The sequence below is a fragment of the Scyliorhinus torazame genome, chromosome 1 (assembly GCF_047496885.1).
Source record: "Scyliorhinus torazame isolate Kashiwa2021f chromosome 1, sScyTor2.1, whole genome shotgun sequence".
Classification (NCBI taxonomy): domain Eukaryota; kingdom Metazoa; phylum Chordata; class Chondrichthyes; order Carcharhiniformes; family Scyliorhinidae; genus Scyliorhinus; species Scyliorhinus torazame.
The window spans coordinates 95526252-95550751 of NC_092707.1; the positions used below are offsets into that span (position 1 = coordinate 95526252).

The window sequence follows — 24500 nt, forward strand, 5'->3', positions numbered from 1 at the left end:
CCATCCAAAACCCCTGTAGTGCCGGGCATGACCAAAACATATGGGTATGATTCGCTGGGCTTCTCGAGCACCTCGCACACCTATCCTCCACCCCAAAAAATTTACTGAGCTGTGCTCCAGTCATATCTGCCCTGTGTAATACCTTAAACTGAATCAGGCTTAGCCTGGCACACGAGGACGACGAGTTTACCCTGCTTAGGGCATCTGCCCACAGCCCCTCCTCGATCTCCTCACCCAGCTCTTCTTCCCATTTCCCTTTTAGTTCATCTACCATGGTCTCCCCTTCGTCCCTCATTTCCCTATATATATCTGACACCTTACCATCCCCCACCCATGTCTTTGAGATCACTCTGTCCTGCACCTCTTGTGTCGGGAGCTGCGGGAATTCCCTCACCTGTTGCCTCGCAAAAGCCCTCAGTTGCATATACCTGAATGCATTCCCTTGGGGCAACCCATATTTCTTGGTCAGCGCTCCCAGACTCGCAAACTTCCCATCCACAAACAGATCTTTCAGTTGCGTTATTCCTGCTCTTTGCCACATTCCATATCCCCCATCCATTCCCCCCGGGGCAAACCTATGGTTGTTTCTTATCGGGGACCCCCCCACGGCTCCAGTCTTTCCCCCATGCCGTCTCCACTGTCCCCAAATCTTCAGTGTAGCCACCACCACCGGGCTTGTGGTGTAGTTCCTCGGTGAGAACGGCAATGGGGCTGTCACCATAGCCTGTAGGCTAGTCCCCCTACAGGACGCCCTCTCTAATCTCTTCCACGCCGCTCCCTCCTCCTCTCCCATCCACTTACTCACCATTGAAATATTAGCGGCCCAATAATCCTCACTTAGGCTCGGTAGTGCCAGCCCCCCCCTATCCCTGCTACGCTGTAAGAATCCCTTCCTCACTCTCGGGGTCTGCCCGGCCCACACAGAACCCATGATGCTCTTTTCAATCCTTTTAAAAAAAGCCTTCGTGATCACCACCGGGAGGCACTGAAACACAAAGAGGAATCTCGGGAGGACCACCATCTTAACCGCCTGCACCCTCCCTGCCATTGACAGGGATACCATATCCCATCTCTTGAAATCCTCCTCCATCTGTTCCACCAACCGCGTTAAATTTAACCTATGCAATGTGCCCCAATTCTTAGCTATCTGGATCCCCAGGTAACGAAAGTCCCTTGTTACCTTCCTCAACGGTAGGTCCTCTATTTCTCTACTCTGCTCCCCTGGATGCACCACAAACAACTCACTTTTCCCCATGTTCAATTTATACCCTGAAAAATCCCCAAACTCCCCAAGTATCCACATTATTTCTGGCATCCCCTCCGCCGGGTCCGCCACGTATAGTAGCAAATCGTCCGCATACAAAGATACCCGGTGCTCTTCTCCTCCCCTAAGTACTCCCCTCCACTTCTTGGAACCCCTCAACGCTATCGCCAGGGTCTCAATCGCCAGTGCAAACAATAATGGGGACAGAGGGCATCTATGGAGCCGAAAATATGCAGATCCCCGTCCATTCGTGACCACGCTCGCCACTGGGGCCCTATACAACAGCTGCACCCATCTAACATACCCCTCTCCAAAACCAAATCTCCTCAACACCTCCCACAAATAATCTCACTCCACTCTATCAAATGCTTTCTCGGCATCCATCGCCACTACTATCTCCGTTTCTCCCTCTGGTGGGGCCATCATCATTACCCCTAACAACCTCCGTATATTCGTGTTCAGCTGTCTCCCCTTCACAAACCCAGTTTGGTCCTCGTGGACCACCCCCGGGACACATTCCTCTATTCTCATTGCCATTACCTTGGCCAGGACCTTGGCATCTACATTTAGGAGGGAAATAGGTCTATAGGACCCGCATTGTAGCTGGTCCTTTTCCTTCTTTAAGAGAAGCGATATCGTTGCTTCAGACATAGTCGGGGGCAGTTGTCCCCTTTCCTTTGCCTCATTAAAGGTCCTCGTCAGTACCGGGGCGAGCAAGTCCACATATTTTCTATAGAATTCGACTGGCAATCCATCTGGTCCCGGGGCCTTTCCCGCCTGCATGCTCCTAATTCCTTTCACCACTTCTTCTACCTCGATCTGTGCTCCCAGTCCCACCCTTTCCTGCTCTTCCACCTTGGGAAATTCCAGCCGATCCAAGAAGCCCATCATTCTCTCCCTCCCATCCGGGGGTTGAGCTTCATATAATTTTTTATAAAATGTCTTGAACACTCCATTCATTCTCTCCGCTCCCCGCTCCATCTCTCCTTCCTCATCCCTCACTCCCCCTATTTCCCTCGCTGCTCCCCTTTTCCTCAATTGGTGTGCCAGCAACCTGCTCGCCTTCTCCCCATATTCGTACTGTACACCCTGTGCCTTCCTCCATTGTGCCTCTGCAGTGCCCGTAGTCAGCAAGTCAAATTCTACATGTAGCCTTTGCCTTTCCCTGTACAGTCCCTCCTCCGGTGCTTCCGCATATTGTCTGTCCACCCTCAAAAGTTCTTGCAGCAACCGCTCCCGTTCCTTACTCTCCTGCTTCCCTTTATGTGCCCTTATTGATATCAGCTCCCCTCTAACCACCGCCTTCAACGCCTCCCAGACCACTCCCACCTGGACCTCCCCATTATCATTGAGTTCCAAGTACTTTTCAATGCACCCCCTCACCCTTAGACACACCCCCTCATCTGCCATTAGTCCCATGTCCATTCTCCAGGGTGGGCGCCCTCCTGTTTCCTCCCCTATCTCTAAGTCCACCCAGTGTGGAGCGTGATCCGAAATGGCTATAGCCGTATACTCCGTTCCCCTCACCTTCGGGATCAATGCCCTACCCAGCACAAAAAAGTCTATTCGCGAGTAGACTTTATGGACATAGGAGAAAAACGAGAACTCCTTACTCCTAGGTCTGCTAAATCTCCACGGGTCTACACCTCCCATCTGCTCCATAAAATCTTTAAGTACCTTGGCTGCTGCCGGCCTCCTTCCAGTCCTGGACTTCGACCTATCCAGCCCTGGTTCCAACACCGTATTAAAATCTCCCCCCATTATCAGCTTTCCCATCTCTAGGTCCGGAATGCGCCTTAGCATCCGCCTCATAAAATTGGCATCATCCCAGTTCGGGGCATATACGTTTACCAAAACCACCGTCTCCCCCTGTAGTTTGCCACTCACCATCACGTATCTGCCCCCGTTATCCGCCACTATAGTCTTTGCCTCGAACATTACCCGCTTCCCCACTAATATAGCCACCCCCCTGTTTTTCGCATCTAGCCCCGAATGGAACACCTGCCCCACCCATCCTTTGCGTAGCCTAACCTGGTCTATCAGTTTCAGGTGCGTTTCCTGTAACATAACCACATCTGCCTTAAGTTTCTTAAGGTGTGCGAGTACCCGTGCCCTCTTTATCGGCCCGTTCAGCCCTCTCACGTTCCACGTGATCAGCCGAGTTGGGGGGCTTCCTACCCCCCCCCCTTGTCGATTAGCCATCACCTTTTTCCAGCTCCTCACCCGGTTCCCACGCAGCTGTATCTCCCCCAGGCGGTGCCCCCCCGCCCATCCTCTCCCATACCAGCTCCCCCCTCTCCCCAGCAGCAGCAACCCAGTAATTCCCCCCTCCCACCCCCCCCCCCCCCCCGCTAGATCCCCCGCTAGCGTAATTACTCCCCCCATGTTGCTCCCAGAAGTCAGCAAACTCTGGCTGACCTCGGCTTCCCCCCGTGACCTCGGCTCGCACCGTGCGACGCCCCCTCCTTCCTGCTTCTCTATTCCCGCCATGATCATCATAGCGCGGGAACCAAGCCCGCGCTTCTCCCTTGGCCCCGCCCCCAATGGCAAATGCCCCATCTCCTCCACCTCCCCTCCTCCCCCCATCACCACCTGTGGGAGAGAGAAAAGTTACCACATCGCAGGATTAGTACATAAAACCCCTCTTTGCCCCCCACATTCGCCCCACCACTTTGTTCGAACGTTCCTTTTAATAACCCGCTCATTCCAGTTTTTCTTCCACAATAAAAGTCCACGCTTCATCCGCCGTCTCAAAGTAGTGGTGCCTCCCTCGATATGTGACCCACAGTCTTGCCGGTTGCAGCATTCCAAATTTTATCTTCTTTTTATGAAGCACCGCCTTGGCCCGATTAAAGCTCGCCCTCCTTCTCGCCACCTCCGCACTCCAGTCTTGATAAACGCGGATCACCGCGTTCTCCCATTTACTGCTCCGAGTTTTCTTCGCCCATCTAAGGACCATTTCTCTATCCTTAAAACGGAGGAATCTCACCACTATGGCTCTGGGAATTTCTCCTGCTCTCGGTCCTCGCGCCATCACTCGGTATGCTCCCTCCACCTCCAACGGACCCGCCGGGGCCTCCGCTCCCATTAACGAGTGCAGCATCGTGCTCACATATGCCCCGACGTCCGCTCCCTCCACACCTTCAGGAAGACCAAGAATCCTCAGGTTGTTCCTCCTTGCGTTGTTTTCCAGTGCCTCCAACCTTTCCACACATCGTTTCTGATGTGCCTCCTGCGTCTCCGTCTTCACCACCAGGCCCTGTATATCATCCTCATTCTTGGCTGCCTTTGCCTTCACGACCCGAAGCTCCCGCTCCTGGGTCTTTTGTTCCTCCTTTAGCCCTTCGATCGCCTGTAGTATCGGGGCCAACAGCTCTTTCTTCATTTCCTTTTTGATCTCTTCCACACAGCATTTCAAGAACTCTTGTTGTTCAGGGCCCCAAGTTAAACTGCCACCTTCCGACGCCATCTTGGTTTTTGCTTGCCTTCCTTGCCGCTGTTCTAAAGGATCCACTGCAATCTGGCCACTCTCTCCTCCTTTTTCCATCCGTATCCAGGGGGGGATTCCCTTCTGGTTTACCGCACAGTGTTTTTAGCCGTCAAAATTGCCGTTGGGGCTCCTATCAAGAGCCCAAAAGTCCGTTTCACAGGGAGCTGCCGAAACGTGCGACTCAGCTGGTCATCGCCGCACCCGGAAGTCCCTATTGGGTGAATCTTAGATGTGAAACCAACAAGGCATGTAGAAAGATCTGGCATAAACAGGGTTAAAGGATAAACTGTGGTTGTACGAAAGCAAGTTGACTGCTGCTATTAGTGCTGGGATAGCCATGCTTCCTTTGTATTTTCTTGCTCCTCAGTAAGTCAAAACCTCAGACCATCCTGGTAGGGAATGGAGGTATAGAGGGATTGGACATCCATGGTAAAGAGGAGGCAGTTAGGGCCAGGGAACTGGAAGTTGTTCGTATGATGTCGGGCATCAGAGGAATCACAAATATAGGTTGGCAGGGACTGGACAAGAGGAGAGAGTATGGAATCAAGATAGGAAGAAATGAGTTTGGTGGGGCAGGAACGGCCTGACAAGATGGGCCTACCGGGACAGTCCAGTTTGTGGATTTTGGGCAGGAGGTAGAAGTGAGGTTGTGAGATTGAGGTTGGAAGCTGTGGAAGGAAGATCTCCAGAGGAGATGAAATCAGTGACAGTCCTGGAAACAATGGCTTGATGCTTGGTGGTGGGGTGATAGTCCAGGGGAGGGTAGGAGGAAGTGTCTAAGAAATCACTTGACAGCCGATGGAAGACGGGCAGTTATCTGCACACTCTGTCTCCAATCAGCACCCTCACACAGTTGGTGACCGGCCCAAGCCTTTGCAGCAACTGGGTTACTTCTTTGTACCCTTGGCTGTGGAAAGTGATTAAGGGAGAGTCAAATATCAACATACCGATCAAAGAATTTAATCCTCAAAAGATCCTCAATCTAGCTTTGATTGTGCTTCTAAAGATGTATGTGTGGCAGGCCCTTAACCATCTGGAGAATCAGCGTTGTCAGTGCTGAGGATAGGGTTTAGTGTCTACAGGAAAATGGTTAGCACAGTCTCAACAGATGTTACATCTTTTATTTATTTTTGACCTTCATCTTTAATTCATATTACCCATCTTTCAAAGTGTGTCAACTGCTAACTCTCTATGCAAAGTAATCTTTAAGCCTTAAGCCTTATGGAAAAACATAACCAAGCATAAGAAAGATACCTTCAGGTGATATAGATGACAAAATAAATGGTGTTACTAAGTACTAGAGTTTACCTTTCCTTAATGTCAATACATTTAAAACATTTATGAAAGTGTTACTTCTTATTATGAGACTGCCTAAGAGAGCAGTGATGGGTCAGTTGAAACATTATAGAGGAAGTGGGTAGTTTTCTTTTATTCTCACGGCGTAAGCATCACCAACCGCACAAGCACTTATAGCCCATCTCTAATCGTCCTAAGGAAATAGTGTTACACCATTGCAGTCCACCTGCTGCTATAAAGAGAGTTCCAGGATTTTAATTTGGTGTCCATGAGGAAACAGGATACACATCCAACAGCTGGATATGTGACTTGAAGGAAAACTTGGAATTCACAGTGTTTACATTCACTGATGATAAAGTAATGGGATGTTTAAGGTGCCGGATGGAGTGTTGTCCCAGTGCAGTGTCTTACAAACTTTATTTCCCAGGACGCACTTTTGCCAATTGGTCGACCTTTGGGGGACACGCTGGCTGACCTTCATGACCCATGTCGACCGACCTTCGTGACACATAACACATTTGCTTGTCTTTAATGCAAAAGGAGAGCCTGCTTGCTCCTCACCATCTCACTCCAATCAGGTTCACAGGAGGAGAGGGCAATGTGCATATCAGGTGCAGACTTCAGCCCGTTCTTTTGTGCCGTCTTCATCTTTGTGTGAAATGAAAATGCAACCTCACATGTAGGGCAATAGCAACCAAATGCTTATTTTACTCAGCACTGGATACTCCCGGGAGATGCTACTCCAGAATATTGACAGCTTCATGGGCTTTTGGCGTGTTTTTAATGTGGTGTCACAGGCAAGGTACAACAGCGTAGTCTTTTCATTTGAAGTCAGCTGTAAGTTAATAATTGATTCTGGGGTCCCAACCTCAAAAGGAATTTTTCAACCGCCACATCTCTTTCAAAATCTGAAACTTCTCCTCTTATTTGCCAGTGCTTCTCTGCATATAACTTACATGGGCTTTGCATCCGTCTTTACATTGGCTCAATTGTCAAAACTATACCACAGGAAATCATCTTTATACTGCTTTGTCCCCGAGTTAAATTTCTTCTTTGAAGGTTGTTAACCTGAGGCCCTGAAGCTCTATACAGACCAGCACTAGCACTGCTCTGTCCTGCCCTGGACTCTCCTGCGCAGCTCTCTCAAGCAGATTCCGTTTTGAGATCCTATCCAATAGGTACACTGCCTATTTGTGTCTCTAGTCGTCTTTTACTTGTAAAAAGGTGATTCATCTTCACAGTCAAGGCAAATTTTGCCTTCTGCAAATACAGGAACTCCATTAGATCCCCCAGCCACACTGAGGCACAGGGGGGAGAAGCTGACCTCCATCACAACAGGTCTTGTTTGCCAGCAGCTAGAAAATGGAAGAAGCTCTCCTCCATGATTTGGTGCCAATAGCACGTACATAGAGGGCGCTTGATGTCAAGTTTACGTGCAGGGAACCTGGCCTGCTCACTGCTGCCACCTCTGGCCGGAAGACTGCACACTGGTTTAGCTCACTGGGCTAAATCGCTGGCTTTTAAAGAAGGCAGGCCAGCAGCACGGTTCAATTCCCGTACCAGCCTCCCCGACCAGGCGCCGGAATGTGGCGACTAGGGGCTTTTCACAGTAACTTCATTGAAGCCTACTCGTGACAATAAGTGATTTTCATTTCATTTCATTTCTTATCATTTAAAGGGTGGCAGCGGCCACCATTCTCAATAAAAATTCCAGTGGCGGCCGTTGGGGTTTCTGTGATCTGGACCACCAGGAGTGCGCTGCAACACTGCGCCCGTCCACAACCCAGTCGCGGGTCACGACCCGCACTTGGAAAAACCCTGATCTACTCAACTGTTTTTCCCTTTGTGGTGTTGAGCTTTTCTTACATGGTCGCAGCAGTACCCATCCAGGCAAGTGGAGATTATTCCATTATACTTCTGACTTGTGCCTTATAGGTGGCGAAGAGTCATGAGGGTGGGGCACTTGTCTCTGACCTGTTTTGACAGCCACAGCATTGGTCCAGTTGAGTTTCTGGCCAGAGGGACAGCTCCACCAAAATCCAAACTTGAACCAAATTTATTTTTGAAGAAATATTGTTGCTGTGCAAAATTGCCATCGCTGATCCAGGCGAGACCATCTGAAAAACACATCAAAGAACATCAAAACATCTTGAGATTTGTTGTGTATGATGCAGATTAAATTCTCAAATGGTTGGCTCTCACTAACAGCACAGAAACAGTGATTCACAGAATCTAATATCACCCAGCAGAGAGAGGATAAGGAAAGCAGACTGGGCAGCATCCTTGGGGGAAATCTCACAATCATGTTCGGAATTTGAATACATTGGATTCCCATGACAGGCTGATTCTAACTCATTACCTAATGGCAATGAAAGCTTTTTAAAAAAAATTTATATTTATATTCAAATTTTCTACATTTTTACGAATAATAAACACAGCCCCAACACCACCCTCTGCCTCCTCCCTACCCCTTGATGACAATCAGATCCCCAAAGTGCAAGACAAACAAACCCCATCTCTTGTGGAAGCCCTCATCTGCCCTCTGAGAGCAAATTTTGCCTTCTGCAAATACAGGAACGCCATTAGATCCCCCAGCCACACTGAGTCACAGGGGGGGAGAAGCTGACCTCCATCACAACAGGATCGCCTGCGAGCGATCAACAAGGTGAAGGCTAAGATGTCTGCCCCTGCATCCGTCTGCTATCCGGTAGGTCTAACACCCCAAATGTGGCCCCCAGCGGCCCGGCTCCAAATCCACATGTAGGACCTCTGACATGGTGCTGAAAAACGACCCCATAATTTCTCCAACTTTGGGCAGGACCAGAACATATGGGCATGGTTGGTTGGGCCCTTCCCACACCACTCGCAGCTGTCCTCCACCCCCCTCAAACACCCGGCTCATCCTCGTCTTCATTAAGTGCACCCTGTCCACCACTTTTAATTCAATCAACTCCAGCCTCGCACACTAGGTCAAGGCATTGACCCTTCGTGGCACTTCGCACCATAATCCCTTATCCAACAGCATGGCCAACTCTTCTTCTCACTTGGCCTTAATTCCTTCTATGGACACCTTATCCTCCTCCCATGATCCTACCGTAAATCGCTGAATTGACCCACCCTCCAGCAACAACACCCCCCCCCCCCCTTCGACAGCACCTCCTCCAGTAACGAGGAGAGGAGGACGGTGTGACTGGAAAGTCTGGGAAGACCTTTCTTGCAACATTCCGCACCTGCATATATACCTGAAGTTCTCCTCACACTTTTAAGTTACCAAGCAGTCTGGAATCAGATTTTAAAATGAAGATAGAGAGACATTTCTTTCAACCTGTGCAGTTCAAACCAGTCCAAACTCAAAGTGAAACTCACAGAGCCACAGCCCAGCTCCACCCACACAATGACATCACTAAAGCCGTGTGATGAGACAAAAACATTTCTTAAAGGAGCAGTCCCATGACACTCCAAAATCTCCTCTGTCAACCCATGCTGTTTCTCGCCGTGCTTCCCTATCCACCTTCATCTTGAATGAAATTACCTTGCCCCTCACTACTGTCTTCAACACCTCCCAGACCACCAACGGCGAACCCTCCCCATTCTGGTTAGACGCCACATACTCCTCAATCACCTTACACATTTTAATGCAAGGGTTCGGGTCTGCAATCAAACCCACTTCTAGCCTCCATACTGGCCTCTGGGCTTGACCCTTATCCAACAGTGTGAAGCATGGTCCGATATCACGATTGCTGAGTACTCTGCCTTCTTTCCCCCTGCGCCTTCCCCACCACGAAAACGTCGATCCTTGAGGACACCTTCCGCACCGGTGAAAGGAACAAATACGTCCTATCCTGTGGATGCGAAAACCTCCACGGATCCACCCCTCCCATCTCCTTCATGAATCCAGCCAACACCTTCACCCCTTCCAGCTCACCAGTCACTATCACGTACCTGCCCCCCTGGTATGCCAACACCTTCTCCATTTGGAACCTAACCCATTTACCACCAGCATCGCCAGCCCCGGGCCCTGCTGTCAAAGCCCAAATGAATCACCTGGCTCACTCAGATTAGTCTGGTCCTGTAACAGCACCATGTCCACTTTCAGGACCTTCAAGTCTGAGAAAACCCGTGCTCTCTTCATTGGTCCCCAACAACCTTCGCACATTCCACATCACCACTTTGACCAGGGGGTCCCTCACCACCCCCCTCCCCCCACCGTTCCTCCCCGTCATGACCATCCCCCCAGGCCCCGCCTTGCAGGCAAGACCCAGCCCTAGTCATTGTCACATCTCCCATCCCTTCCCCCACCTCCCGGAAGCCCCCCAACCACCTCTTGAAAAGTCCTCACCCAGCATCATCCCCATTCCCCCACCATTCACACCTCCCAGGCTCATCGAAACCCAGCCCCTCTCCCCACCTCGCTCCTGTTCACTAGCCAACATTGCATTTGTTAGCGCGATGGCTCTTACCAGAGCCCCTGCCCCACATCGAAAAAACACACTGACTCCAAAGCCCCCACACCCACTCCTTCCAAACTCCCAACATGTTCAGCTGGATTCTCCGAACCCTGGCCGGGTCGGAGAATCCCCAGGGGCGGCGTGAATCCCGCTCCGACGCAGGCTGCCATGTTTTCCGCCGGTGGTTTTCAGGCAGGGGCGGGGATCACGCCACGCGGTTGGCGGCCGTTGGCAGCGGCCCCCCCGGCAATTCTCCTGGGCCGAGCAACTGTCGGTTTCTGGCCAGTCCCGCCGGCGTGACATAGACATGGTCCCACACGGCGGGATCGGGCTGGTAGGCCGGCTGGTGCGGTCCTCGGGGAGGGGTGGGGGCCGCGTTGGAATCCAGCCCCGGGGAGGACCCCACGATGGCCTGGCCCGCGATTGGGGCCCATCGATCTACTGGCGGGCCTGTGCCGTGGAGGTACTCCTTCCTTCCGCGCCGGCCTCTGTAGTGCTCCGCCATGGCCGGCGCGGAGAAGACACTCCACCTGCCCATGCGCAAGAATACACCAGCCGGTCTGCGCATGCGCGGAACCAAGCCGGCAGTTCTGCGCCTGCGCTAACTCGCGCCGGTACTGGTTGGCGCGGTGCCAACCCCTCCGCCGCCGGCCTAGCACCCGGAAGTGTGGAGAATTCCGCAACGTCCGGTTGGCCCGACGTCGGAGTGGTTCGCGCCATTTTATTACGCCAGCGTCGGGCCAGAATTCGGGAGAATTCCGCCCAGGTACGTCCAAACAAGCCCCAAAATTCCTCCAACCATAAATCCAACCATCCTACCCGAACCATCCAGCCCAAACATCTTTTACACACAACAGTTAACCATAACATCCATTTTTTTAAAAAAAATTAAAAAATTTACAGTACCCAATTATCTTTTTTTCCAATTAAGGGGTAATTTAGTGTGGCCAATCCACCTAACCTGCCCATCTTTGGGTTGTGGGGGTGAAACCCACGCAGACACGGGGAGAATATGCAAACTCCACACGGACAGTGACACAGGGCCGGGATTCGAACCCGGGTCCTCAGCGCCATAGGCAGCAATGCTAACCACTGTGCCACGTGCTGCCCTAACCATAATATCCATAAATGGAATGAACAACCTAAAGGGAAAACTCAGTCAAAAACCGTCAAAGTCCAAAATCAGTCCAGTCCCAGGTCTTCTGCCTTCACAAACGCCTCTGCTGCCATCTCAAAGTAATAGACCCTGCCGTTATGCATGATCCTTAGATTTGGCAGGTAAAAATGGCTGAAGAAATTCCTCCTCATCTCTGTTTTAATGTCCCTTTAGTCTGAGATGGTGTCCTCTGGTTCTAGTTTTTCCAACAAGTGGATCCTCTCCACATCCACTCTATCCAGGCCTCACAGTATCTTGTATGTTTCAGTAAGATCCCCCCTCATCCTTCTAAATTCCAACGAGTACAGGCCCAGAGTCCTCAACCGTTCCTCATACGACAAGCTGTTCATTCTAGGGATCATTCTTGTGAACCTCCTCTTTCCAAGGCCAGCACATGCTTCCTTAGATACGGGGCCCAAAACTGCTCACAATACTCCAAATGGGATCTGACTGGAGCCTTATACAGCCCCAGAAGTACATCCCTGGTCTTGTATTCTAGCTCTCTTGACATGAATGCTAACATTGCATTTGCCTTCTTAAGTGCTGACTGAACCTGCACATTAACCTTAAGAGAATCCTGAACAAGGACTCCCAAGTCCCTTTGTGCTTCTGATTTCCTAAGCATTTCCCCATTTAGAAAATAGTATATGCCTAAATAGTTCATAACCTCACACTTTTCCACATCGTATTTCATTTGCCACTTCATTGCTTCATTGCCTTCATGATCTGTTCTACAAGTCTTCTACTTTGGCTCTCAGCCTTCTGTTTATCTCTGCCACCTTCCGCAACTCCTCGCCCATCCAGGTGACCTGGTCGCTATGCTGCAACAATGCCTCCTCCACCCCCTTCATTTTCTCTCCTTGATCCCTCACCAACTCCTCTCTCATCGGGGCAAGGGTCTTGCCCACCCACTCCTTAAGCGAGGTTATCTTTTCTGACCGATGCCTTTCAAAATGTTTTGAGAACAATCGCTCAAACTCCCCGGTCATCACTTCAGCCATCTTTTCCACCGTGATGGGCGCAGACCCATCTGACGGCACTCTCCCGCCATCTTTTCTACCGTTGAACTCATCGCCACTTTTGACGGTGGACGTTTGCTCACCCCCTTTCTCCCTGAGTTCTTTTTTCCAGTTTTTGACATTCTTGAAATGTCGCAGACCTTCCCACAACTTCTCACATAAGAATTTTCCTAAAAACCGGGTGTAATGAGCCGAAAAAAGACAACTCAGGCATGAGCCGCCAAATATGCAACCTCCACCAACATGCCACAACCAAAAGTCATTGCAATGATAGCTTCTTAAACAGTCTAATGGTTACGAGAAGTTGAGTCCTTTCGGGGCTGTCAGCTTCATGGATGAAGTACTGTATAATGACCCAATCATATGCTCCACTGACTGTTAGCTAAAACTGGAGGTTCATTAATTTATCAGAGTTTAAGGTTGATGTCAGCTGGCAGATTAATGCTCTCAAAATAAGAAAGTAGAAGTGAAAAGTCTCCATGTGTAGCCATATATACCTGAATACCTGGTGCCTGTTGTATTTTCAGGCAATTTTATTTTTCCCCAAATACATGTGAGCCATGCGTGCACCAGCTAGAGGGCGATTGTTGTTCATTTCCTTGTGTTTGAAATTTAGAGTGGTTGGTGGTTTTGAGACCTTGACGGCCATGGAGAATGTGGAGAGTGATGTGAAGACTGACCTGCCAAAGGTAAACTTATTCTAAAGGTAGCACAATCGTTGAGGCCATTGGCCGGATTTTTCCAGGTCAACAATAGCAATAAGTTGTAGTTTCTGGTGCTTTTCACGTAGAAAAATGTTCCAAGACATTTCACATATATATAATTAGAAACAAAAGTCATAGATCTAGAGTTCTAAGTCTGTCAAAATTCAGTTCTAAGAATTGCAAATCACAGCAAAACATCTATATGAAAATATATTTAAGCACCAAGCCTTTGCGAATGCAGCTTGCTCCTGTATTTATTGCATTGAGTTACCTGGGTGCAACTCACCCTTAATGGGAAATCTGAACCCTGTATATCTAGTTTGAATTATTTGCCAGCAAGAGTATTATGATCTAGTTTTATTGCAAATGGATTTTGAGATATTGCCCATCAACACTCCTTATGTTTGAAGTGTGAAGGTCACCCATATTTATTGTAAATGGCTGAATTCCTTAGGGAGTTGGTTAGCATGGGATAACAGTTAGGATTCCAGTCTTTTCATAAGACGAAATAAAACTTCTACAGTGCAATTCTCCTTCTGCATTATTATACTTAACATTCAAGTGAGCAACAACACTGGAAAATTAAAATTTTATTGTTTAATTTTTTAGAATACATTTATAATAAACATTGAAGACATGTCAGCACTTCCATTGTAAAATGTCTCGTGCTTTTTCCAAAAAGGCCCGGCCACCTCCTCCAAAATGTTCTAAACAGCGATCCAATATTAAATTCGCTCAGCACATCTTAGCTCCAAATATAACAACATTCATTGGTGGGAGAAATGGTGATTGAATTTATAATTCTGATTCTGAACTGTAAATAGATATAACGTAAATATATTACCAGCTGCTTTTGTACACCGTGCTTTAATACTCGTTGAATTCATGGGATGCTTAGAATTTGGGTCACGAGTTTCATGCTGCCTGCATGCCTCTTGAGATATATTCTAATTCCCAGAGGCTGTGTGTGTCAAACTGTAACTTGTTCACTTAACATCCATATTGGCAACAGCTGAACTTTTTTCTCTCTGCCTGCAGGAAGAGGTCAAAATTGAGAGGACAGTAGTGTTTGTGGATCCTTTTGAAGAAGCAGATGTTTTGGTAAGCGCATGGAAAGAAATAACCACAAGCTCAGACATAGACATCTTCTGTTTTACCCTGGCAGAGCTCACGTATAATAATGGTAAATCAAAAACAAGCACATTATTTAAACCTGTGATAGGACATTGAACCCCATGGGAGTTGCCTGCCTTTAATGAAACATTGACCTCTGTCCATATAGCTTATACTGTAATGGAAACTCCTTCTGTGATTAATGGTTCTTTAATCACTTTGCCTGGGGAATGTCAATCGTGGCTCAATTGGTAGCACTGTAGTCTCAGAATCAGAGGTTACAGGTTCAAGTCCCACGTGCACAAAAATCTTGGAATCATAGAATAGAACCATAGAAAATTCTTGGCTGACACTCCAGTGGAGTACTGAGAGAGGACCGCACTGTCAGAGGTGCTGTTGAAACATCAAACCAAGGACCTATCTGTTCTGTTAGACGAGTAAAAGTATTTTGAAGAAGAGCAAGAGATTTACCCCTTGTGTCCTGACTAGTGTTTCTCCTTCAGGACATGATACAATAAAGAAAGGATCTCTATTTATACAACACCTTACCACATCCTCAGGACACCCAAAGCAACTGACATTCAGTGAATATTTTTCAATTTAGTCACTGTTGTGGAGTCAAACATAGCACTCTTTTGGAGTATCAGAAATTGCAACTAATGGAATGTTTAAGATGACAGGGATGAAAGAGTGACAATATGTGGCATCAAAGAGCCTCCCACTTCTCCCTCCACCCGTTATAACTGATTCCCTTAACTTTATCAAATTGCAAGTAACCTTAGTGGACATTTCCGATCTCGACACAAATCTCAGAGGCTTTGGACACTGGAAGCAAAATTAAGCCCAGGTGAAATATTTCATTAGCAGAACGCGTGACAGTATGGAATGCCCTCAGCCAGTTTACAACAACGTATATTTATATAGACGGCGGAATTTTATATATTTTTTAAAAAGTGTTGTCACGGGTGGAAAAAGCAGAGGACACTTCAACTGCCTTGCCAGATTTTCCTGCAAATTTGCTAGCGCTTTGGGGGGAAAAAAAGGAGGGGGCAGGACCATGACCTCAAAGCCTGCCCCACCAGCAACCTCGGCCCCGACAAATCTGGAAAAAAAAATAAGAGAAAGGATCTCCCCAACGGAAACATACTGCGCGAGCATCACTCTTTCCTCCATGGGGGCTAAACTTACCTGCGTTCGTCAAGCCCCCGTTGGTCCATACCTGTTTGCAGTATAGAAAAGAAGCAGGGGATATCTTTACATTCCAAGATCATCCTGGAATAATGACCACTTTAGGCAGATGACAGCAGGACCCCTGTAGTGCTAATGTAGGCTAATCAGATCTGGTAGTGAATGGTTAAACCAATTGTCCACTGTATACATTCAAATCTGTTATGAAATCTGCATAGTTAACTCCCATTCCAGCCACTTTCTTTCTTCTGAGTAATTATCTTGCTCTTTATTGTGTACCACAAATTGTTTTAAAGAGGCACTACCTTTTCTCTGCACCGAGGTTGTGGGCGCTGCAACGGTGCCGCTCCTGATGGCACCGGATAAGTATTTGGGGAGTCCGGTGGTGTGGCCACTTTGAAGACTGGAGGCAGTTTAGGCAGCACTTTAAACTGTGGGCCGGGTCAGGGGAGATACCAATTAGGGGGAATTTTTGGTTTTGAGCCTGGGAGGATGGATGCAAAGTTTCGGGGATGGGACGAGAGGGGGATTAAGGAAATTAAGGATCTATTTCTTGGGGGACGATTTGCAAGCTTGGGGGAGCTGGGAGAGAAGTACAGGTTGGCGCAGGGATAAGGGTTTAGATATCTGCAGGTTCAAGATTTTGCCACAAAGGTTTTCCCGACCTTCTCGATAGCGCCGGCCTCCTCGTTGTTGGAGGCGGTACTGTCAGCGGGGGGGCTGGAGAAGGGGATTGTGTCGGGGATTTATGGAATGATCCTTGAGGAGGATAGGGTGTCCATGGAGGGGGTTAAGGTGAAGTGGGAGGTAGAGCGATGGAAAAGAGTCTGTGGTGTGAGGTGCTGCGAAGGGTGAACTCCTCAAACTCATGCACAAGGTTGGGGCTGCTGGAATTGAAGCTCGTGTACAGGGCGCACATCACAAAATCAAACAGGAGGGGGTGGAGGGTGTCAGTGAGCGATGTGGGAGGGGCCCCGAAAATCATGTTCACATGTTTTAGTCCTGCCCAATGCTGAAAAGGTATTGGTGGGAGGTAATTAGCACTATCTTGGGGGGTTTGCATATGGATGTGGAGCCTGGTCCCCTGGAAGCCATTTCCGGGGTGTCGGACCAGCCTGACTTGCAGGCTGCTGCGGGGGCAGATGTTTTAGCCTTCGCCTCGCTGATCGCTTGTCGGAGGGTCTTGTTGGGGTGGAGGTCAGCTTCTCCACCCTGTGCCTCGGTGTGGTGGGGGGGGGAGGGGGGGGGGGGTCCTGCAGGAGCTTCTGACCCTGGAGAAAGTGAAGTTTGAGCTGAGGGGGGCGAGGGACGGGGTTTTACAATTATTGGGGCTTGCTTAGTATGCACTTTCGGGAGATCAGTCAAAAGGATTAATCACAACCCACCACAACTGATTGATCGCACGGTAGGGCAGGACGGTAGCACATTGGTTAGCACTGTGGCTTCACAGCACCAGGGTCCCAGGTTCAATTCCCGGCTGGGTCACTGTCTGTGCGGAGTCTGCACGTTCTCACCGTGCCTGCATAGGTTTCCTACGGTTGCTCTGGTATCCTCCCACTAGTCCCGAATGACGTACTGTTAAGTAATTTGGGCATTCTGAATTCTCCCTCAGTGTACCCGAACAGGCGCCGGAATGTGGCGACTAGGGGATTTTCACAGTAACTTCATTGCAGTGTTAATGTAAGCCTACTTGTGACAATAAAGATTATTATTATTATCACAATCCATTCCTTTTCAGTCCCAAGCTTTTCTTTATTTTTAAATTTAGAGTACCCAATTATTATGTTTTTCCAATTAAGGGGCAATTTAGCGTGGCCATTCCACCTATCCTGCACATCTTTGGGTTGTGGGGATGAAACCCACGCAGACACGGAGAGAATGTTCACACTCCACACAGACAGTGACCCATGGCCGGGTTTCAAACCCAGGTGCTCAGCGCTTCAGTCCCAGTGCTAACCACTGCGCCACGTGCTGCACTCAGTGCCAGGCTTTTCTACCCTGGGAAGTGGTTTGGCCAGAAATGACTAACTGCTTGCATAGAAAACACACAAAAGTCCATTTCAGTTTCTAACTTTCCATTCAGAGAATCCGGATGAATCCAAATTGGCAACTGGAACTCGCGCAATGAATTTCCATTGAAATTAAAGCACAGAATACTGACAGTCGGTGTATTAGCCTGTTGCAGTCAGGGTTTGACGGAATTAACCTGTGTAAGTAACCACAGTGATTTCAAGATGTGTGCAGTTGAATATCACAGGGCTAAAGCAATCTCCGGTGGAGTTGGATATATGCAGGGTGAAAGCACTGTGCAAAGTGTGAAAGTTACATTACCAATTGTTTCTTTGTTGTCAGATTGCAAAAGAAAGGGAGAAAGCTCGGAACGAGGAAGAAGAGGAAAAAGCCAAAGCAAAGCCAATTGTTCCTACGAGCAGTTCAAGCGATGCCCCAAAAACCTACCGACAAGGTGTTGGTAAATACATTAATATGGGAGCCAAGTAAGTGAAATTTTTCATTCTCAAAGCACTTGAAAGTTCTAAAACCTTCACATCAGATGCACAGGTTTCAGGGAAACTAGGCATTTATTTTAGCAACCGGGAAAGCAAGTGTCATCGAGATCATCTCGCAATATGAGATCACCACACACTTGCTTTCTGATCCTTCCAACTACTTGATTTTCTTTATTAATAAAAACATTTATTTTGATTTTACTTTGACATTTCTGCAGGTATTTTGTGCACCTGTCCTCTCAATAGATTATTTTCCTGCTTTTCAGAGGAGATTTCGTTGACATGAGACAGGACAAGGACAAAGATTTTGGATGTTACTTACTCCATAACCTCCAATACTCTTTCACAATAAACTATGAGAGATGCACATAAAAACTAAAACTGCATATGTCAGAAATCTGTTAATGCCGGAAATGGACAACAGGTCCAGGAGCACAGTGGTTAGCACTGCTGCCTCACAGCGGCAGAGATCCAGGTTCAATTCGGGTAACTGTTTAAAGTTTGCACGTTCTTATGTGTCTGCGTGGGTTTCCTCCGGGTGCCTCTCACATTCCAAAGATGTGCAGGTTAGGTGGATTGGCTATGCTAAATTACCCCTAGGTGGGATTGCGAAGATAGGGCGGGGGATTGGGCCTGTGTCGGGCGACCCTCTTTGAATGCAGACTCGATGGGCCGAATGACCTCCTCCTGCACTGTAGTAATTCTAGGTCAGTCAATATCTATAAAAAGAGGACATATTATGACATGCTAGGTGTGTGCCTTTCATTAAATTGGTAATGATGAAAGCTACACATCAAAAAGTCATGCCATATATGCTGACTGACCTGCATGTGTCTCCATCATTTTATGATAGGATAACCAATGGGATGGCCTGAAATAATTTTTCTTCTCTTGAATAGACACTGCTAGATTTGAGTATTGTAGCTCTGACGCCACATCAGCCACCTCAAGAGATGCACAGCAAGAACTCTTTCATCTTTGCAATTAAGATCCCTACGTTGGCACATTTTACCTTGATACTGCAAACACTTTTATTTCATTTTTGTTTCACGACTTTGTAGTGCCGGTTTTTCTACTACTCAGCTCCGAGTGCCTCTCCCTCCTTCAACCAGCAGGCTTAGTGTCCTAATATCCTCATTTTGTTACATTGGCCAGTGGGAAGTGCTATCATGGCATTTCCATCACCATACACTGCCTGATCTGTAAAACACCAAATCCTTCCACTTGAGATGGAGCCTCAGACCCCTTAGATACATTACTTTTTGGGTAAAAATAAAGTCACAGAAACACAACTCATGATGTATTACATCTACACACTGCTCATTATAATATGTCTTGATCAATCAGCAACAATAACTTCTGACATTTATCTAGTGATTTTGTTTTTAAAATATTTTATTAAAACTTTTTAACAATTTTAGTGCAAAACCTACAAAAACACAGAATAACAATTGAACAGTAAGAATCCCCTCCCCCACTGTCCCTTCCCTTACAAAAGTAAAATTTAGCTACTAAGTCCCCCCCACCTACGCTGTTCCCAACCCCCCTAACAGCCTCTGTCTGGAGTTCCGGCTCAACCAAAACCCCAAAAATCGCCACCAATGGGCAAGCCTCCAAACCAATGTTCAGGATTGTCGTCATAGTCTCAAAACAGGACCCCCAGAGGTCCTCCAGCTTTGAGCACGAACAGATCATGTGTGCATGATGTGTCGGGCCCCCCCAGACACCGATCACATCTATCATCCACCCCTTCAAAAAATCGGCTCATCCTAGCCTTTGTAAGGTGTGCTCGGAACACCACTTTCAGCTGGATGAGATTTAGCCTCGCACAGGACGAGGTTGAGTTTACCCTCCTCAACGCCTGACTCCAAACCCCCTCCTCCAAGAGCGGCCCCAGATCCTCCGTCCACTTTGCCTTCACAACCTCAACAGAGCTCGTCTCCGCCCCATCATCAGCTGGTATATACCCGACTTGCTGGCCACATCTGAACCAGAGCAGGATAGGATCCTCTCGAGCATGGTAGAAGGCTGCTTCATTGGAAAGACTGAAACCTATTTTTTGACCCATCCACACACCTGGAGGTACCTGAACCCATCAGCATCTGTGAGCCCATATTTTTATTTGAGTTCCCCAAACCTAGTGACCGACCTTCTAAAAATAAGGCTCACACTTTCTCTAAACATTTATCCTTCCATTCCCTAAATTTCACAAGCAAACTAGTAGGTTTGAATAGCTGATTCGCACAGATAGGGATCAGGCTAGAGGCACCCTCAAGTTAAAATGATGTCAAGGTTGCCTCCAAATTTTGTACGTGGCTACTACTACCAAGTTAGACAAATATTCCTTTGGTACCACCGGTAATGGTGCTGAAACCAGTGCCACTAGGCTTGCTCCCCTCACAGACCCTGCTTCCACCCGAACCCAAAGCTCATCAGAATCTCCAAACCACTACAGCACCTTTTCAGCATTAGCTGCCCAATAATAGTATTGAAAGTTTGGCACGGCCGAGCCCCCTAATTGTCTCTCCCTTTGGAACATCGTCCTCCTGATCCTTGGGCTCTTACCCGCCCAAATAAACCCAATCAACAGACGGTCAATCGCTTTGAATAAAACCTTGGGTGACAAAATCGGAAGGCACTGGAATAAGAATAAAAATCTCGGTAAGACAAAAGGGGTCGGAGGTCACTATGTAGGTGGAAACACTGGCAAATGGGGCTGTATATAACAGCTGCACTCATGCTACAAATCCCGATCCAAATCCAAATTTTTCCCAAACCGCAAACATAATCCCACTCTACTCGGTCAAACGCCTTCTCCACATCGAGCAAAATTATGATCTCTGGGACCCGACCCTCCCCCGGAGCAAGCACCACATTTAACAGTTATCTCACATTCTCTGTCAACCTCCGCCCCTTAACGAAACCCGTGGTCTTTCCCCACCACCTCTGACAGGCAAGGTTCCAGTCTTAATGCCAGCAGCTTAGCTAACAGCTTCGCATCCACATTTAATAGGGAGATTGGATGATATGACCCACAGTCTGAGGGGTCCTTGTCTTTTTCAAGAGCAGGAAAGTTGAAGCCTGCCTCTGTGTTTATGGCAAAGTATCTATCTCCAAGGAATCCCTAAACATCCCTAATAATAGGTCGATGAATTGTTTATAAAATTCCACCGGGAACCCGTCAGGTCCAGGTACCTTCCCTGACTGCATCAATTTAATCGCCTTGATCTCATCCAACTCAAGTGGAATTTCAAGATCCTCTCGTAACTCCTCCTCCACCCTAGGAAACTCCAACTCATCCAGGAATTCCACCATATCTTTCTGTTGCTCGTTTTAGCCTTAGTTTAATTGCTCTTGTTCTGTCACCTTTGCTCTTGAGTCGCCAGGGAGCTTTCTGATACCGCCACGTGGTTCAAGTCCGAGCAATGATCAATAATCCAACACACCGCTTAGTAAGAGTTAAATCAACGCACATTTATTATGTACAGCAGTCAATACTTATACATTAATTCTACTTCTAAGCTACTTCCTACAGCTAACAGGCTTAACTTAACTTTGGAAATGGCCCACCAGGTCAGGGAAACGAATGGCCTTTTGTATGGGTTCTGAGCCTGCGGGATTCAAAGATGGTACAGGTCGATAGTCAGGAGTGCCTATCTCGTAGCGAGCGTTGGAGTAAGACTTACGTTTCTTGCGGCTGTTGTAGAGGGTCAGCAGAAGGGTCTCAAAGGGTGCGGAGAGGAGAAGAAGGGTCGATTTGAACTTGGCCCCTATTCTTATAGTCCCCAGGGGCTGCCCGCCTCTCGGGGCGGACCTTGTACCTGGTTCCAAGTGATTGGACTTGGTCCCAATCACTTGGTTCGATATTCTCCAATGCTGGAGCGATTCCTTGATCGATGGGCGGTTTCGAGGTGGTCATTCACCTCTCTTTGTGTAAGCTCCTGCTGGTGCCGAAAAGTCTATGTTGGCTTTGTGTGTCTATTTTGTAGCATATTGTTCCTGGGGATTCCTAATTTATATGCAGATGGCTGGTGTGTTGTTATGTTGATGGCTGCAGGTATCAATTCTGTCTGGCCTCCCCAGAGGCGAATACACTGTTTTACCTGCAGCTGTCTGTTTGAGTCCTGTTGGCTGATTTTCCCATCAGCCTCTTCCGTTCGCCATTTTAAATCGGGGTTTGGCCATTCTAATCGGGAGTTAGCCATTTTACATGGCTACATTTCCCATCTCGTGGTATACATTTTGGTAAAAGTCTTAAAGGCATCATTTACCTTCTCCTGATCTGAGACCAGCCCCCCATCCCGTGTCCTAATCTCGGCAATCTCTATCTTAGCCTCCTGTTTCCTCAGTTGATATGCCAAAAACCGACTTGTGTTCACCCCATATTCGTAAATAACCCCTTTAACTTGCCTCAGCTATCATACTGCCCTGTCAGATCAAAATGCGTTTGCAGTTTCCTCCTCTTCGCTAACAGTTCTTGGGATGGGTGTCCACATACTTACGATCTACCTCTGTAATATTGTCTACTAGTTTTTATCGCTCCCTCTTTGCCTCCAGCTCTACGTGTACCTTAAAAGATATAATTTCTCCTCTAATTACAACTTTCAGTGATTCCCATAGTGTCGAGGGAGAGACCTACCCATTGTTATTGTTCAAAATATAATCCTGGATAGCGCCTAAGATCCTTGCATAGAACCCAATATCCGCTAATAGACATTCAGCTGCCAGTTAAATAAACAGGCAGCACAAAACAAAGAAAAGTTAAAAGAATCATTGCAAACCATGTAAGGGTAGATGATCAAAAGCTTGGTCAAAGAATTTGGTTTCAAGTGCATTTTAAAGGTGGAGAGGACCCAGAGTGGTTTAGGGCAATAATTCTAGAGCTTTCGGGTCCAGGCAGTGAAGGCACAACCACCAATGGAGGAGCAATGAAAATCCAGGTGTTGCATGAAGCTAGAATTGGAGGAGTGACGAGATCTGAAGGTTGTCTGGCTGGAGGAGGTTACTGGGATGGGGAGGATCGAGGCTATGAATTAATTATAAAACAAGGGTGAGAAATTTAAAATCAAGGCATGGAGGTTCTGTTGCAGCTATCCAGTTTATATTTTGATCTCCTCACTCTTTGTCCCCACCTTTATTTTTACATCTTTCCTTTTTCTGTGTCAGAAAACGAGTGGCAGAGGATCAAGACAGCCCTTCCACCAGCAACAGCAAAAAAGTCAAAGGGATCACTGGCTTTGGCAACTTCAGCTCATGGTAGAACTGACACCAAGCTGCAAATAAGCAAGTGAAGAGACCAACAGCAAGCAGCAATGATGGCTCCACAAGATCTCTTTCACATTCAAATGATCTACAAGATCCAGAGGTTGTCAAATAAGTGACTGAAATTCTATGAAAAGTACTCATTCTCTAATAATTAAAATAGTGTGATGGGGAAGCATATCCCTGAGTATTATGCTAAGGTTTCTATTTGTAGTGTATATGAGAAAGTTATTGTTTCATTTTGTTTCCTTGATAATGAACTAGATTCTGGGCTTTGTTGAAGCCCCGGCTGCAGGTGATGGGATCAGCTATTATTTATCTCTCTTTTTTAATATAACTTTTCCCTGTGCTGATTAATTAAACTCAGTTGGATTCCTGACCGAGATGATTCATCTTGCTGTTTGGTGTGTGATCCCGTTGAGATCAAACTTCCTCAAAAGGAAACTATACAGGTGTAAAAGAACATTGCTCATTGGTTTGGTTCACTCAACTGAGTAACTATGGCATTGGCTCAGGCCACACATCTCAGGAGCAGCTTACTTTGCCTTTTAATTGGTGAAAAATTACAAAGAGCTCTTCCTGCTCCAGTGAGCTTTGCAAAGCTCAAAATGAGTATTGTGGCTACAATAATAAGTCTTCATATGCATAACGCACCAAAGTGGTTCCAATCTCCAATGAGTTGGGATAGAAGTTGGCCACTTGCATTAATTTGAATCCACACTCTGCTCTTCAGCTTCACCACCTCCAGTGTTGAATTCAGCCAGAAGCACCCAGTGATGCAAGATTGCATTTACGTTTGCGGGAGACAGAGATTCAAGAAGAACTAAAGTTTATTTGTGGCGGTTTTGCAGTTCCCCACTGCTATTAAATGACACTTGGTCACTTTTTTTGGCCCTGAGGAGTTTTTCTCCGGTTTAGCCCACACTTTAGAATTTCTTTCAGCACGGAGGAGCTGAAATTCCTTCAGAACAATAAACCCTTTGGTCTGGTTTAAAAATTGAGGATAATCTTTTTCTTTTTTAAAAAAATGTATTTTATTCCAAATGTATTCAA

The 24500-nt window shown here is 47.4% G+C and overlaps 1 protein-coding gene across 3 annotated transcripts in view; it reads left to right on the forward strand.

The window, feature by feature from the left end:
- Positions 1-23830, forward strand: part of ppil2 (peptidylprolyl isomerase (cyclophilin)-like 2) — a 593707-nt gene extending 569877 nt beyond the window's left edge. For all 3 annotated transcript variants that reach the window (XM_072498280.1, XM_072498289.1, XM_072498297.1), the window contains 4 exons: positions 13290-13362; positions 14416-14478; positions 18031-18173; positions 23352-23830. In XM_072498280.1, the coding sequence (XP_072354381.1) occupies positions 13290-13362; positions 14416-14478; positions 18031-18173; positions 23352-23445 (373 nt within the window). In that variant the 3' untranslated portion in view covers positions 23446-23830. The remainder of the gene's footprint in view (positions 1-13289; positions 13363-14415; positions 14479-18030; positions 18174-23351) is intronic.
- The last annotated feature ends 670 nt before the right edge of the window (positions 23831-24500 follow it).